This window comes from Symsagittifera roscoffensis, chromosome 6 (assembly GCF_963678635.1).
Source record: "Symsagittifera roscoffensis chromosome 6, txSymRosc1.1, whole genome shotgun sequence".
Classification (NCBI taxonomy): Eukaryota; Metazoa; Xenacoelomorpha; order Acoela; family Convolutidae; genus Symsagittifera; species Symsagittifera roscoffensis.
In genome coordinates, this window is record NC_087067.1 from 45397154 (window position 1) to 45415195 (window position 18042).

At 35.8% G+C, this 18042-nt stretch overlaps 2 protein-coding genes across 2 annotated transcripts in view; both read left to right on the forward strand.

Moving 5' to 3' along the window:
* Window positions 1–18042, forward strand: part of LOC134848506 (stomatin-like) — a 331343-nt gene that overhangs the window by 117583 nt on the left and 195718 nt on the right. The window lies entirely within an intron of this gene.
* LOC134847621 (secretory carrier-associated membrane protein 5A-like) lies at window positions 3420–16943 on the forward strand. The gene is made up of 6 exons (XM_063864762.1): window positions 3420–3757; window positions 7160–7280; window positions 7993–8218; window positions 12675–12866; window positions 13063–13196; window positions 16696–16943. The coding sequence occupies exons 1-6, from the start codon at window positions 3558–3560 to the stop codon at window positions 16852–16854; spliced, it is 1032 nt and encodes a 343-aa protein (XP_063720832.1). The 5' UTR covers window positions 3420–3557; the 3' UTR covers window positions 16855–16943.

Genomic DNA, 18042 nt, shown 5'->3' on the forward strand with positions numbered 1-18042 from the left:
ATTGAACATCATTTGAGACATACATTTGTACATTTCGTTTTTTTTCTACCGTTTTTTAAAATAATATTTTGGACTTAGTGGCTTACGTGCCTTCTATCTGCTGGTTGGCAATGCTATGCGTGTGTTGGCGTTTGTATCACAAAAGATGGTCGGAAAATATGCATTACAATTGTTCCAAAGCTTGTCTTCGGTTTTTTTTTGTTTCGACCTTCGAACGCGGGGAAGAAATTTGTCTTTGACTGTCAGAATGGATCAGATTGTCACCACAAATATTCATCAGAAGAAATCATAAATCATATTAATGCCCTCTCAGTCGTGATTCCTATTTGAACGACTGCAAAGATTTCGATAGACTGGTAATGTTTGCTATGTGAAAAACGTTTATTTAAATGATGAAAAACTCAGTTTTACCGAAGGAAAACTAGCTATTGAAGATTCATGTAGTGCTCAACAAACGTCCTAATTTTGGTAAAAGGATTTTTTGAATTTAGTATTTTTTTAATTAACCGTGGTTGAAAATGTCTGGTAATTGCACAGCAGCCGGCTACTCTTGTTTATTTATACCTGCGAAGCAAATTATATTTGTCTGAACTTTCTTTTTTTTCCAGCCTAAGTCGCAAATAAAAGTGCTTCTTTTGGTGCCTTTTTGAATCGGTAGGCAAATTTTGTCTTTTTGTAACTGGTGCTACTTTTGCTACATCGAATTGGCAATTTATTAGCATATGTAGTTGCGTTATTGGTGGCTAGTTTTTTGGGATTTCAAGCATCCGTGGTAAGTGCGTGAGACTCAAATTTGCTAGATAGCAGATTCGAATCAGACACTTAGCTAATTCGAGGCTCATTTCTACTTTTTCGTATTTCACTTGATAGAGCTGCTTTTTGGTCGTGTTCTCGCTAGTGTTTGAGAAGCGCAGCTTCGCCTCTGTGTTAATGCTTTAATTTCTTGTATCTTAAAGCTCAAGTTGCTGGCTTGTTTATCTCTTTTCTATGGTGACTTTGTTTTTTGTCGCTGTTTTGTCAGATCTGGCTCAGTGGTTGGCCCTCCCCCGCCCTACTCGGCCAACAGTCGACCCTTGTCCAGCGAGGAGTTGATAAGGCAACGAGACAATTTTTATTTGCCTAGTTAATGCTTGCTAATTTTCGTCTCAGCGTTAGTTTAACGCTGTCGTTTCAATTTTTGGCTTGTTTCTCAAATTGAACATCATTTGAGACATACATTTGTACATTTCGTTTTTTTTCTACCGTTTTTTAAAATAATATTTTGGACTTAGTGGCTTACGTGCCTTCTATCTGCTGGTTGGCAATGCTATGCGTGTGTTGGCGTTTGTATCACAAAAGATGGTCGGAAAATATGCATTACAATTGTTCCAAAGCTTGTCTTCGGTTTTTTTTTGTTTCGACCTTCGAACGCGGGGAAGAAATTTGTCTTTGACTGTCAGAATGGATCAGATTGTCACCACAAATATTCATCAGAAGAAATCATAAATCATATTAATGCCCTCTCAGTCGTGATTCCTATTTGAACGACTGCAAAGATTTCGATAGACTGGTAATGTTTGCTATGTGAAAAACGTTTATTTAAATGATGAAAAACTCAGTTTTACCGAAGGAAAACTAGCTATTGAAGATTCATGTAGTGCTCAACAAACGTCCTAATTTTGGTAAAAGGATTTTTTGAATTTAGTATTTTTTTAATTAACCGTGGTTGAAAATGTCTGGTAATTGCACAGCAGCCGGCTACTCTTGTTTATTTATACCTGCGAAGCAAATTATATTTGTCTGAACTTTCTTTTTTTTCCAGCCTAAGTCGCAAATAAAAGTGCTTCTTTTGGTGCCTTTTTGAATCGGTAGGCAAATTTTGTCTTTTTGTAACTGGTGCTACTTTTGCTACATCGAATTGGCAATTTATTAGCATATGTAGTTGCGTTATTGGTGGCTAGTTTTTTGGGATTTCAAGCATCCGTGGTAAGTGCGTGAGACTCAAATTTGCTAGATAGCAGATTCGAATCAGACACTTAGCTAATTCGAGGCTCATTTCTACTTTTTCGTATTTCACTTGATAGAGCTGCTTTTTGGTCGTGTTCTCGCTAGTGTTTGAGAAGCGCAGCTTCGCCTCTGTGTTAATGCTTTAATTTCTTGTATCTTAAAGCTCAAGTTGCTGGCTTGTTTATCTCTTTTCTATGGTGACTTTGTTTTTTGTCGCTGTTTTGTCAGATCTGGCTCAGTGGTTGGCCCTCCCCCGCCCTACTCGGCCAACAGTCGACCCTTGTCCAGCGAGGAGTTGATAAGGCAACGAGACAATTTTTATTTGCCTAGTTAATGCTTGCTAATTTTCGTCTCAGCGTTAGTTTAACGCTGTCGTTTCAATTTTTGGCTTGTTTCTCAAATTGAACATCATTTGAGACATACATTTGTACATTTCGTTTTTTTTCTACCGTTTTTTAAAATAATATTTTGGACTTAGTGGCTTACGTGCCTTCTATCTGCTGGTTGGCAATGCTATGCGTGTGTTGGCGTTTGTATCACAAAAGATGGTCGGAAAATATGCATTACAATTGTTCCAAAGCTTGTCTTCGGTTTTTTTTTGTTTCGACCTTCGAACGCGGGGAAGAAATTTGTCTTTGACTGTCAGAATGGATCAGATTGTCACCACAAATATTCATCAGAAGAAATCATAAATCATATTAATGCCCTCTCAGTCGTGATTCCTATTTGAACGACTGCAAAGATTTCGATAGACTGGTAATGTATGCTATGTGAAAAACGTTTATTTAAATGATGAAAAACTCAGTTTTACCGAAGGAAAACTAGCTATTGAAGATTCATGTAGTGCTCAACAAACGTCCTAATTTTGGTAAAAGGATTTTTTGAATTTAGTATTTTTTTAATTAACCGTGGTTGAAAATGTCTGGTAATTGCACAGCAGCCGGCTACTCTTGTTTATTTATACCTGCGAAGCAAATTATATTTGTCTGAACTTTCTTTTTTTTCCAGCCTAAGTCGCAAATAAAAGTGCTTCTTTTGGTGCCTTTTTGAATCGGTAGGCAAATTTTGTCTTTTTGTAACTGGTGCTACTTTTGCTACATCGAATTGGCAATTTATTAGCATATGTAGTTGCGTTATTGGTGGCTAGTTTTTTGGGATTTCAAGCATCCGTGGTAAGTGCGTGAGACTCAAATTTGCTAGATAGCAGATTCGAATCAGACACTTAGCTAATTCGAGGCTCATTTCTACTTTTTCGTATTTCACTTGATAGAGCTGCTTTTTGGTCGTGTTCTCGCTAGTGTTTGAGAAGCGCAGCTTCGCCTCTGTGTTAATGCTTTAATTTCTTGTATCTTAAAGCTCATGTTTGCTGTTTTGATTTAGTTCGAGAAAAGCCGCTTCGCCTCTGTGCAAACTGCTGTTTTTTTTTCAGGATTAATATGTCAATATTTTATCTCAATTTTATGAAATGAAAACCCAAAGAGTATGATTCGTATTTATTCTTAATGATTGAATCATCTGTATAAACAATCGCATAACTCTGACTTAAGTGCAAAAGAAAATTTGATCTAACAATGGAGGATTATAACCCGTTTACGGACCCCGCAATTTTGGAACACCAGACGAGTCGTGGACCTGGGTCGACAAGCACTACTACAGCAAATGTTCCGACGCAATCGAGCTACTCTGCATATGTGGTCGGAAACAACGAGCCCTCCGCTCAGTATGTGATGCCGTCTGCTAAACCTTCGACTAACACAACATCATCATCACAGTAAGTTTCACATAGTTTTTAAATCAAGATAATTTGAAGTAAACTAACTTATCAAGTGAGGGCGGTTCCCTTTGAAAATAAAGACTGGAAAGATACCCTAACACTAAATAAAAACATGAAAAGGCATTTCTTCTTAACCAGCAGTGATCTCCCGCCTAAATTGATACAGGGGAGATATGATTCACATGACCCGATCAGCGTTGCTTTAAAATGAGGGCCGTAAAATGGCATAAATATTTGAGATACGTTTGCCTGATTCTCAACCAATAATGACAAATTTTATAGTAAGCGAGAAAAACTCAATAATGTGTGTGTCCAAACAGCCTGGCATTCGAATAGCAGAAAATCAAAATTACAACAAACGCCGATTCACTAGCATTATATTACTCATGTTGAATGTAAGCGCAGAGGAGCGAATGACGTATAGTACAGAGTGCGGTCGGAGTTTAGACAACCGTGTATTAATACTTGTCAGTAAGCAGACAAATACTATAGTAACCAATCAGAAAGCAATCTTCCATGTCTCGATTCTGATTGGTTAATATAGATTTGTTTGCTTACTGATGACTATTACGAATACGCGGTTGTCTAAATACCGCTGCGTAACCGTATATTCTGTTGTGTTTTTTATCGGGGTTTATGAATTTAGACGACAAGCAAATTAGACGATCACAAAATAACGAAATTTAGACAATAACTTGCGTGCAAATTGCGTGAAACTTAATTACAGGCTTAAAGGGGCCTAGGAAGTTAGACGATAAGCTAATTAGACGGATGCTACAAAAACGAATTTAGACGGAATTTATTTTTTACTTATCTGGCATTTTAGACGAAAGGGAAAGGGCCAACAAAAAGAGTTAAGTTTCACAAATACAAAAACGACATAAAATGTCAATACCTATTAAAACAATTAGTTGGAATCAACATAAAATGTCAAATCTGAATATTACAGGAGAGTTTCGAATTGAATAAAATATGCATGATTGACTTGTAAAGTTTTTGGCCACCGAAACTGAACTGTTGTCTACAAACAATTTTATTTTTCTAACGCAATTTGTGTGCAAACAAAGTTAATTTCTCTCACTTTTGTCTATTTTCTCACAATTGCAGTTTTGCAAAACCGTCTAATTTCCTTTTAAGTACCTCCGTCTAATTTGCTTATCGTCTAATTTATCAACCCCCAGGCTTAAATTATCTTTTTGGTGAGTAAATACTGGTTGTCCAGTTTAGACAATCACTTGCGCGCAAATTGCTTGAATTTTGTTTACATACTTAAATTAACTTTTGGCTGAGTAAATACTGGTTGTCCGTAAATTCCGTTTCTTTACGGTCGTCTAATTTGCTTGTCGTCTAATTTCCTAGGCCCCGTTTTTATCATAATCACCATATTTCACCGCCGAAGTTTCGAATAATCGGACTGTGTTGCAGGCTAAATGTATCTAACTTGTGAATATACTTTTCAATGCTAGATGCAATTTATGAAGTTTATTATACTCGCGTATTGCTGGGTTTAATTGTTGTTCCGACCATTTGAAAAATGTGGAGGAAAGTTACATTCGGGTTTGTTTTGGTTTGTTCTTTTTTTCCACGCAAAATCAGGTATACAAATAATCATCGGAATGAATCGAACAATATATCATATTAAAGCTCTTTCAATCGTGATTTGAACAAAATTTAAAATTATGAAAAAATTTTCTCAATGTCGAGTAGTTTGAAATTTTTGGTCTAATTTTGAGAGAATAAAGCGAGCGAGCCGATTTATTTGCTAAATTTAAGCCGATTATAATAGCTTATTTGTGCCTTATTGTACTTTTACTCAAGTAAACAAGTAAATTTAGTTTTTAGATTTTTTGTAACGCCATTTTGGGAATCAAAAAATTTCAGCAAATAAATTTCACATTATTTTTTTGTTTTTCTAGTCATTTGCTAATTTTACTGTGACTGTCGAATATGCCTAAGCTCTTTTTTGCTCAAATAGTTTTCAGGTTTTTGTCTATTAAATGTTGTTTTTGGATCCTTCTGTTCTGACATGTTTTTTTACTCAAGCAAGCTTGTAAGCGTTGTATTATACGCAGGGGCGTAAGTAGGAGAGGGCGGATGACCTTCGCAGTTATTCGAACACCCAAATGGTCCTCCTTGGTTTATTATGCGGCATCTTTTTTCGGCCTAACGACATTCAAATTTTTATAAAGGCGCATTAGACAAAAGAACGCAATTTTGTGGTCAAAATCTACCAAAAAGTACCCTAAACGGCCTGTTTTTCCACAAGTTCGCCTGCAGCGCAGAAAATTTTCCCTGAAATTTTTTTAGTCAACCCATAAAACATTGATAACAATTTTCGCCCGGCTACTCGCATAAATTTTGCTCAAGAAACTGGTGGAGTTTTTCTGCGTAGCATTTTTAGTCAGTAAGCATCCGCAACAGTTTGAAGACAGTAAGTCTGTACAGTTTGAAGACAGTAAGTCGGTACAGTATGAGACTAACTCGATGTGCGGGTTTTGAATCCCGTAGAGGTCTTTTTTCGATTTACACTACGACCAGCTGATGTATTAGTAAGAACATTCTTGGTTTTTTTTCTTATCTAACTCGCAAATGAAACTGTTCATTGAAAGTGGAAAGTTTTCACTTATTTGATGGCAAGTTTGCTATAATCACGATCTAGCCTTGAAAATTTCATAGCATCTGTTATCTGCTTTATTTGTGGCTAGTGTTTGTGATGGATTAAGAGTGCCCGTTTTGCGCGTGAGACTCATGATCTCTAGGTCGCAGATCGAATCCGAGACGTTGACGAACTTTTACTAATTCGAGGTTTATTTCTATTTTTTCTTTGCACTATACAGCTTTTGCACTCTTGTCGAGTTCTTGCTGGTGTTTGCGAAACGCAGCTTCGCCTCTGTGGTAAAACTTTTAGATGACACCTAACGTAAATGGACGTGTATACAGCATGGTAAAGACTACAAGTTCTTAAATTACTTTGGCTCAAAATTTTTGGCTCTTTGAAATTTTTAAGTCGAACGTAGTTCAGATTCTATGTCGTGCATGATGATTTTTTGTTCAGGAAAAACGTTAAAATGCTCTGATAACAAAAGAAGTTCATTGATAATTACAAGTGCACATATGAATGTCCTCAGGTATATATGCACTTTCTGAGTTCATTTCATGTTCATTTACTTGAAGGTAGGCAACATGCACTATCCAATTATGAAAGCTGAAATGGCACGAGAAGTTCTAGTTTTGAAAGTCGAAGTTATTTTTCAGGTTTCTCTGCGAAATAATTTTTTTACCCCTTGTACTCCAGTTTTCTCAAATTGGGTAAATTCTATCAAAAAATGCCAATCATAAGTTGCTGGCTTGTTTATCTCTTTTCTATGGTGACTTTGTTTTTTGTCGCTGTTTTGTCAGATCTGGCTCAGTGGTTGGCCCTCCCCCGCCCTACTCGGCCAACAGTCGACCCTTGTCCAGCGAGGAGTTGATAAGGCAACAAGACATGTTGGAAAAGAAGGCAGCGGAGCTGGAACGCAAGGTAAATGCTCAAGGACGAGATGATTGTTCCGATCACACTCTGAAAGCGGCAACTAACTTCAATCTAGGGTTGTTTTTCCTGCCATTTAAGTGCTTTTTGTGCTTAAAGTTCTGTACCAAAAGTTGTCTGTTATTCAGAAGATACGTTTAAAATTGAAACATGCAGATGGAGCTGGTTTTTCAATCAAGTTCTGAAGTTTTTGTTCATGGTTTGTTTTGAGCTTACATCAGTCTTTTGGTTATATACCTATTTATTTTCAAATTTAAGGTTTTTAAAAAATGAAGGAGTTTGATTGGCTTTATTCTTTTCACTAGCAGATAACTGCAACGGAACTGTAATTTTGTTGTTGCCTATGACCGAAAAAAGCGGAATAAGGTGAAATTAAGCGCGAGTATTACGATGCGAATTACAAACAAAATTACAATCTAGAACGGAAAAACAGTAATATTCAATAAATGAGCTCAATTTTTTCCAAAAAAAAATAAATAAATTTTAGGACGCGGTTTGCGAATGAAAATGATATTTCTAAAAAAAGACATGCAATCGCTGTCTTCGCTAGCCCTTAAAACTGCCCCTGGTAGCACACGATGTTACCCTGTGCCTCCTCAAGGTGGAACCGTTTTTGGCGAAATGGATGACATCCCCCTCCCCTCGGGTGGCCTGGCATTGAGAAGGACCGAGAACTAGAAAAAAACGTACTGCTGAATTACAGGAACGTGAGATTAATCAGAGGGAAGCAGCTGCGGGTATCAGGCCCAATAATTTCCCCCCTCTGCCCTCCTTCCTCCCCTTCCAGCCGTGCTTCTACCAGGACTTCGACGTGGACATAGCCCAGGAGTTCAGACAGACTGTGAAGCTGGTGTATTATATCTATTTGGCACTGGTGTTGATTCTATTGGTTAATTTACTCGCCTGTGTCGTCTATGCTGCTTCAGGGGGTTTGTTTGAATTGAAATACTAATTATAAGAATTGAACTAATAATTAAAAAGAAGGAGAGCGAAGTGATTGTCACTTGTATAGGTCATGATGATTTTTTTTCCTTTTTTTTCTTTTTTTGATTTCTTCTTGCTAAGCTCATTTTCCTTTGTGAGTTTCCAATATTGAACAGCCAAAGTATACAGGTCACGAAAATATTTCAAAATGCCTTTAATTTTCTGAATTCTCAGCGGAATGAAAAATTACCTATTGATCCAGTTTTCTCTAGATGGGATCTGTTTAACAAAAAAATGTCGATCATAAACAATTATTGAAAATCAAAGAGCTTTAAAGTGTTTCCTCAAATTCCAAATTTGAAAAATGTTCAAAAAATTTCAGTTTTTTAACGCTTTTCAAACCATTTGTTTTTTTATGAGATAAATTGGCCCTGCCTAAACCAATTAAGAAAATCACACTAATACGAAAATGAAACAACCAGAAAGTTTTGGTTCCATAGAAAAATATGAGAGACAAAAGAGCCAGTAGAAAATTGTGTTTAAATGAGATGTTGTGTTGCACCTGATAAAATGGACTTATTGGCCCGATACGAACAGAACAGTTGTGGCTTACTTCCGAGGTCCGACTTTGACGACAAAAATGACTGTCTCAAAATGACTTTGACGACAAAAATGTTTAATGATAATAATATCGTTGAAACGCAGGAAAACAATATTAATTCATGATTTCACTTGCGAGAACATTTGACCTATGATCGGAATTTTGACTTTTTGCCGAACCTTTGCAAATCTGTAGGGTTGTTACAATTGCGAGCTTGCGAGTCTAGTGTATTAGTACAAACCTTTTTTTTCCAACCCAACTTGCAATTAAAAGTGTGCATTATTGTGTTCGCTTATTTGGTGGCATTTTTGCTATGGTACCGCGACAACTCGCAACAGAAGAGAACTCACAAAAAAAGACAACTAGCAAAATCCTAAGAAAACTTGTATAAAACTCGGAAGAAAATTAAATTCAATCTAAATGTAAAACAAAAAAGCGGTTAAAAATCAGAGCCTTTGAGGCGTCAAAATTTTTGTTTGATTTAAAGAGGTTTTACTGATCAAAGTGAATTGAAAGAGCTTCCAGCTGCAAAATTAGATCATTGTTTTGATATTTTTCAGAGTTTCTGATATCCTTTGTTGCAATTGTGCACATTTAGGACAATCATAGGTCTTTTCTCCAAACTTGAACTGAATCAGGCCATTTTCGGTTTAGCTTTGCTCTTTCCTTATTTGCTGAATGAATTTTGATAGTGGGGTGAGCATGCCCATTTCTAATTGAAAAGCTTTATGCCATCCTTCGAGAGCACTAAAGGATTTCCCTTTTTTCTTAAATCTTCATCTTTTCTGTATTCAACAGCCACTCCTAATAATTGTACTTTTTGCCAATTGGCTTTTGCGAAATGAATAAAAGCACCCTTTTACAGACGCTGTGAGGAGTTACGATTTGAAGCAGAAATGGCTGCTTTTTCGATAACCTTTGCAATTTTTTGGCTCTAATAGTGGGTTAGGTTTACTTAACACCTGAAATGCTTGTTGGTTTAGCCGTTCAATTTTTAGTTGTAAAAGAATGTAAACCATAGGGCGGGAGCAGTTGTTTATAACAGCATGTACAGTATATGCTTGATAGAATAATGATGGACAACTTTCAAATGAGCCATCAGCGTGCCAAGATGTGTACCGCTCGAGAATGTTCAAGTTTGCCTCAGTGGTGAAACCATGAAGTCGGTAGCAATCTTCCGATACCAAGTCACGAGGCAAGAACTTCTCCCCTCCCCCCTTAGAGTTGTTTCAAGCTCCATGAGAATTGCGATGTTTTCACGGTCTTTGGCTCAACTCTGAAGTCTTTTTAGCGTTGAATCGCTTTTGCAACCGTTGTTATTTTCGGTATGTTTGCTGCGCGCTCCTGGGAAACAATGCTCGTTATGTTTTATTTAAGAGCGCGGGTATGTTCTTGCATGTTTTGCGTTCGTTCCTTTACTTGCGAAAAAGTTTTTGGAAAAAATTTTATTTGGCCACAGAGGTATTGCGAAGAGTTAGGACCATTCAAAAAAGCTATATATCACAGCTTGTTTTCGCGTACATTTCCCTTACGATTTTCAAGTGCTATGCACGTTTAGAGGTCACGCTTTACCTTTTTTTGAACAGAATTTCTAGAAAAAGTTAAACACGTGTAGAAAATAACTTTTCCATTTCTCGTTCATGAGGCAACACTGAATGAAACGATCCATTTTTATCACCACAGAAAAATCATCACGAGTTAATACTCGTGATTTGCAAGGTTTTTTTGAGCATCCCAAGTTTTTAACCCGCTTTTTTTCATTAAATCGAGTTTCCTTAAATTTTTCATTTTCAAAGATCAAAATTCGTTTTCCGCGATGACTTGTTGTGAATTATAACATTACATACGCTAGCGAGCAGCTAGTTTTTTTTAGCACGAACCTTCTTTTTTCCCCCACTCAACTCGTATATAAATGAGTTTGGTAAAAAAAGGTCACTACTGTGTTAAGTGAGTAGAACATGTTTAGAAATTCTAATGATGATTTCCCAGTTAATGCTATCAAGATTTTGGACTCTTATCTCTCAGATCGAATCTGAGATGTAACCGAGTTTTTTTTAATTCGATGTTTATTTCTACTTGTTTTATTGCACTTTATGGAGCTACTTTTTTTTGTTAGTTAAGCCTACTCAAGCTCGTCTCTGTGTAGACTTGAAAAAATCTGTTAGAGTTCACAATTTTGTAATCTATATGAATTTGTCCTTGCTAAATTACAAAACGTGAGTGTTTTCAGTCGTTTTATTTGGTCTAGTAGTAAAACTCGTGCGTTGGCAGTCTAAGGTTTTATTTGACTCGAGGCTGGCACTTGTTTTTTTTTTCATCTGGGTTTTCAGTTTTTCCTCCGATAGCTTAAATTGTCGGACTATCTGCTGTCTACTTATTTTTTGCAAACTGATATTCTAAATCATGGGTTTTGCTTGAAGGCTCAGGGAGTCCTATGTCTTACAATATGGTAGCTCACCCGTGTAAACATGGAGGTGGTTTTGTTTCAAATTTTTGTGCAATTCCGTTTTATCATTTTTTGTGGTTTCGGCGTATGTTATTTTGGCTTAGTTGCCTTTTCACTTCCTTGTTTCGGAGTCACCGACGAGAAATATCTGTTATCTTATTTTTCTTTCTTGTTATTTGGGTTTTGCCTATTTTTCTTTTTTTCTTTACTCTTTCTACAAAGCCAACTTACTTCAGAGTTTATGCTGATGGTGTTACATTGACGAAGGTGCTTCAAATTTTCCAAGGTACATTGATTGTTTTCCTTTCAACTTATAGTTGGTCATTTAAAAGGCAAAAAAGGTTTCGATCCTTTTTGTGCTTCTTTGGTCGTAACAACTTTGAGTCTTAAAACACAAAAGTTTCTAGTGCAGCGTGATAGTACGATGCGAATTTTTTGTCCCACCTTAGTCGCAAATAAAAATGCTACCTATGGTGGCATTTTTGAATCAGTATGCTAGATAAGCAGTATAAAACATGTGCTGTGACGTTTGATTAGTAACAAGGTAACCATGCTTTCTGAATTCATCAACTCAACCGGAAAAAGCTGTTTGTTTCAGAAAATAGTATGATAATTAAAATCCAACTTCAGAAATTTCCAGATTTTTGAAATGTCTGAGTATAAGCTGCATGTTTCGGCAGTCAGTTTTGATGTTATTAAATAGCAACAGAGTTTAATGAAATTTTTAAGTGTCAATGAACGTGGTGAAATTATTTTTGTAGGTCGTGAAGAGTTTTGTTGGTTTTTGTTCAAGAAAAAGTCTTTAATTTTGATCGCGCCAAACTTGATTTTTTTTGCGTTTTGACTTTTCATTTTTTTTTAGTTCAATTTATTTTCAGTTGCTAAAAGGAAGGCAATTTACGCTTCTAAATATTTAGGAAAAGGGAAATGGCGTGAAAACCTGTGATTGACTCTCAGGCTCGTAAGTGGATTTTTTTAATCTTTCCCAACCAAATAAAAAACATTGAACTCATAAAAAAAAACATTGATCCAGTTTTTTCTAATTAGGCTAGTTTTATGAGAAATTGTCTATCAGAAAAATTTTCATACGGAGCTCCGCCATATGAAAACCATAAAATATATCCATGTAATAAGGTTTCCTTATTACTACATTTATTTATGGTACGGTTAATTGGATGAAGCAGTTGGTAGGGCGAGTGAATGACAACCTGGATATGAGCGGTTCCTATTCAGTAGCCGGAAATTTTTGCGTTTCTAGAATTCTCTTTGCCTTTACTTGCATATAGAACTGCTTTTAGCCGCTTTTTCGAGCGAGTTGCAAAGTGCTATCTCTGTGTTATCTAGTCATTATATTCGAATCATATCTAATATAAAATCAAGTGTAAAAGTTATATGTATTTTTGTTTTGTTTTAGGTGACAATGCAACTTCACAGATAGTGTTTGGAGCTCTGATCTTGGTGCTGAGTGCACCCTGTGGCTATGCGTGTTGGATGCGAGCAGTGTACAATGCATTCAAGAAGGACTCTTCTTTCAGCTTCTTCTTTTTCTTTTTCTCCTTCTTCTTGGAGATCTGTCTCGTTGTCCTGTTTGCCATCGGAACACCAGGTGAGGTCAAGTGTCATGGCAACCTGCCTAGCTGTCGAAAGATTACCAGGAACGTGGAAATTGTTTTAACTTAGTTGACAAAAATGAGTTCAAAGTTTATCCAAGTGGGAAGCTTTTTTTGGTTGTTTCGGCGGTTGCATGATAGGAAACATTTGAAGTTGGGCTAAATGTAACAGGAGCGTGTTCGTGGTTCTAGGGTACGGAGTGTGTGGTTGGCTAGTGATGTTTGGGCAGATAGCAGATGATCACTACTTTGGGGCCATCTGCAGTGCAATTGTGGCAGTCGCACTCACTGCTCTCTGTGGTGCCATGATCATCATGCTACAAAGGGTGAGAAATATAACAAACAATTGATCGTATCATTATTGTGGGTGCTATCCTCGTAGCAAAAACAACAAATGGCGAAAAATGTCCGGTCATTCAAATTTTTTAGCGTCGATGAACGTAGTGAAGACTCTTAAATAGGTCGTGATGATTTTTTTCAGGAAATTTAAAATTTGTTCAGGCTCAATTTTTCTAGGTTTGACTTGATGTTTTTTGAAGTTCAGTTGATGGTCTTTGTTGAAAGGAAGGCAATTTCAACTATCGAACGGTTAAAATTGTAAATGTTACAAAAACATAATGTAATTTCATCAAAAAAATAGAAGATCCTAAATTTTTTAAGGCCATTTTTTCTTTGAAACTTGAAAGATGTGATATTTTCAAAAACAAGTCAGTATTGTTTGCTTACTTGCGTCCATAGACTTTTTCCAACTGTCTGTTGGCTATGCTTGCACGTTATTGATGATAAAATCTTAATTTCGTTCTATCTTTCTTTCTTTTCAAATGGTTAAACAATCGAATTCAACTATCAAGCTTTTGTAAAAGTTTTTGTTGCGATTCATTGGTATATTTCTGTACCGATGTATGATGTATCTATATGATATTTATAGATGTACAGTTTACACTTTGCTTGAAATTCGTCTTGCTGGTGAAAATTTCAAATCACTTTTGTACACAAGGAATACTTGTTAGGTTTTTTTTTTCGAAACATGACTGAAACTTCCCTAGTATAATGTATAACTCGGACTGATCTAGCATTTTTTCTGGTATCTGAATATGCATGGCAATAACACATGCGAATCCAAAATTCTTCCAGTGTTCAGAACAAAAATAGTAGTTTATCTAACAAGACTGCTCATATATCAGGGTGAAACCTTGAATGTTCCGACTAGAGTTTGAGGTAAATTTGAAAATTTGCTTAAAAATTGGCGAAATTAGCGGAAAAAGTAAAGGCTATTTTCCATTTTTTTTTTCAATTCATCCCCCGTAATGCTGATGTTACAAAGGGATGTAATTAGCATCCTGTATCCTAATATTAGACCCAATGAATTGCCTCAATTCAATTTGGAACGCATTAATCCGCCGCGCGTTAATTTTCAAACCCCAATAACTTAAAGAAAAATGATCACATGTGAACTATCTTTTTTCTTTCGAACTTTAGTGAGGTAGTGTTATGGTACGACTACTCTTTTTTCTAACCTAAGGGCAGCAATTATTGTTGCCGAATTTGGGGCGCTTTTACAGCTTTTTGATTGCATTTGCTTTGACATTCGATTAGTTATAGTTAACACAGTTGATGAAGTTCTTTGTTCAATCTTTTTGAAATGCTTAATTTATACATAATTTGGCTTTATGCTTTCGAATTTATTACGTACAAAGTTAGCGTGGTTGCCTTTAGTTTGTTGTATTACAATTTATTACATGCCAAATTGTGTCTATTTGTATTTGTTGCCACTTTTTCTGCATAGCATTGGTAATTTATTAGCATATGTAGTTGCTTTATTCGAGTCTCTAAATCTCTAGGTCGTAGGTTTACTAATTCGAGGCTTTTTTCTCTTTTTGTTTTATAAGGCTTCTTTTTTGCCGTGTTCTCGGAAGTGTTTGTGAAGTGCAGCTACGCCTCTTTTAAGTTTGAGCTAAGAAAAACAAAATGCTTGCGACTAAAAGTTGCCTGTTCGAACAAGCAAATGCATGTGTTATACTACGAGTTCATTTTTCGTTATCGTAGTGGCACAGTTCAGTTTCTTCTTTTGCTGCCAATGTATTTGAAACAGCGTTACAGTATTATCTCTGATGAAGTTGTTAATACAGGCTGTAGTTATTAATTTGACAAGATGTTTCTAACAAAATGTTCTAATTTCATCTGAAACATAATCATGGCGTGAGCTTAATTTCAAAGATATTTCGCCTGTGATCATTTTTCGTTAAAATAAGATGGTTTGAAAATTAGCTCAAAAGCTCAATCATTCAGGCTCAAATTTATTTTTTTCGCGGTTTGACTTTTGATTTTTTAAGTTAGTTCCTTTCCTTTGTTAAAATGAAAGGAAACTCTTTTATCGAACAGCAAAATAGTAAAGATCTTGAAAAACGTGATCGACTTCTAATATCGAAAACAGGATTTATTTTTCAGATTTCACAGCGAAATAAAAAGTTTATCTATTGATCTTGTTTTCTCAAATTGTGTTAATTTTATCAAAAAAGTGTCAATCATAAGTTTTTCTAGAAATTCAAAGAGCTCTAAGGCTATCTATTTCTTCTTCGAAGTTCGAGAGTTCAAAATTTTTTTTTTCATTTCCAATATTTTTTTTGTTTACCTGCGTTCATTGACTCTTTTTCAACTGTCTTTTGGCTGTGTTTTTTTTCTGCTTAACAATTTAGTGAATTGCATCATTGTTGCAATCACTAAAATTAGGAAATGCTCGCCGATTCCTGTAATGTACGCTATTGTCAGATGAAATTAAGTAAAATGTAACCTTGAAGGCCCTCAATTTGTGGTGCGAGCTGCAATGGGCATTTGGATTACAATCTTGCCGGTGTTGTTTACGCTTGCGATTAGCAAGCGTTATCAAACCGGAATATAGATTTTTCGGGTTAAGAACTAGTTAAACAGAATCACTTGAATCGTTTTACCTTTGTTTCTTATGAAATTAAAAGTCAAATGTTAATTCGTACATGTGGCGAAGAGCTTGTGGCGACAAAAAATCTTACCGCAGAACCAAATTTGCCTAATTTTTGAGCATTTTTACTCGAATTAAAAGGAGTTTCAGTGTATTCCGGTTTTGGGCTAGTAATTGAGTTCCAAGAAGTTTTGCCTATTTTTTTTCTTTTCATGCTGTTCATTAAAAATTTTTGAAAATTGTTTTCTTTATAACTTCAAGGAGTGTTCTGTGCATTTAGTGCAGTGGTAACACCCATGGTTGATCGAAACTGAATCTTTTCGAATATTCTAGACTTCTTTGTCTGCTAATTTTTGTCGGTTTAGGTACCGCAGAAAGTTTCGGTTTGTTTTTAGCATTTTGAAAGCTCTTTGTAAAGCTTCTAGCAGATAATTTTGTTACAGGACCCCCCCCCCCCCCCCCCGTATTGCAATTTTAAAAATAAATTTTCTACAAAAAAATTTTTAAAGGTTCTTTTTCAATTTATTGTATCGCAAGTGATGCGAAGCTCTTTTTCGCTTTTTTGTAAATTGTCCACCACATGGAGTCGAACCTCGGAACTTTGGAGAACATAAGGACTAGATAATGTTTGTATTCCCTCGATGTGTAATAAAAAGTTCCTCAAAAGTTTTTTCTTCAGATGTTTTAAGGAAATGTAAAAGCGAGTAGAGTATGATTTGAGCTAGTCATTCTATACGGAATACTTGAAGTATAATTATTCACTTTGTTCGAGCTATCACTTATCACGAAGGGAAGCTGCATTGCTTTTTACCTTTCTAAACACCTCAATTAATTTCAGTGCAGCATGACGCGATTGTTCTTCTCGGGTCTGACAATTGTACTTGTTTCAGATACACGCCTTATACCGAAGATCGGACGCGAGTTTCGAGAAGGCACAAGCTGAATTTTCTACCGGAGTCATGTCCAACAAGCATGTGCAAAGTGCCGCCTCAAATGCGGCCAGAACGGCTGCGACATCAGCTGCCCAAAATGCTACACGCAATCCATAGCTAAACCAAGCAACAATTTGAAAACAGATAGTTGAAACAGCTTCCGATAAACAATTTTTTTTTTAAATAGAACAATCAATTAATTTGAATTTTTTGACCAATCAAAACGCTCAAAATAGCAGAAGATCGATTAGAAATATGCAAAAGTTAGTCAAGTAACTTTTTCAGTTTTAAAAATCCCCTTTAAATTTAGTGGATCGGGACGTTTTCGCATCTGTTTTCATAATGAATGTAAGTATCGCAGCCAAATTGCTTCGGGAAAATTATGAACAAAGTCAAGGCATGATTTAAGGTTTAATTAATTGTCGTCCGGTTTGTATCTTGACAGGAAGTTTTTTAAAATTGCAGTATGGCTGTGATTCTTTACATTCAACGCATCCTATCAACGAAAAGTTGAAATCATAACTGGCGCTGAAATTCTAAAACATTACATCCAATCAATCGATGTTTGTTCTTGCTATTATAATAATTTTTATATTCTGAATGCATGAAAAGGCCAGTTAATTTAAATGACAATTTTTGTCCTTTTGTTTTAGAAATTTGAGAAGGTTTTTCGTTGTGTAATTTTTTGACGTCGTTCTCATTTTGAAAAAGTTCAGGAACCCGATAGATGTAGTTTGAACACTTAGCTGTAGTTTGAACACATAGTACACCAATTTCCTGCGAAATTGGTGTACTATGCATTGCAAATTTCAAGTTTAGCAAATATAGTTTTAAATGGAATTGTGAACAGAAAATCGATTAATTGGCCAATCCTTTTTCTAGCTTCAATTGATAACCTGAACTTATATTCTTATTGAAATGTTTTGTAAATGGTGTGCTTTTGCTGCAAGCAATCAAGTTCGTTATCTGCTATTTGTATGATATACTATTTGGAATGAAAAGGTGAGTTATAAATATGAGGATCTCTTTAACTAACCCCCTCCTCTCTCTCTCTCTCTGCAAAAGGAGGGAAATTTGTTCTAGGTACAAAATTTACATATGCCTAACTATTGAATTATTTTATAGGGCTTGCAATTCGTTACTAGTTACCTTAGAGTGGGTGGAAAGAGTTAAAGAGATCCCCCATTGATTGCATAGTTTCGATAAATTATTACAGCTAAAAGATAACATATAATTTGGCTGAATTACTTTTCTACTGATTAATTTATCATGTATATAATGTTATAGGTATATAATTTTCCTGTG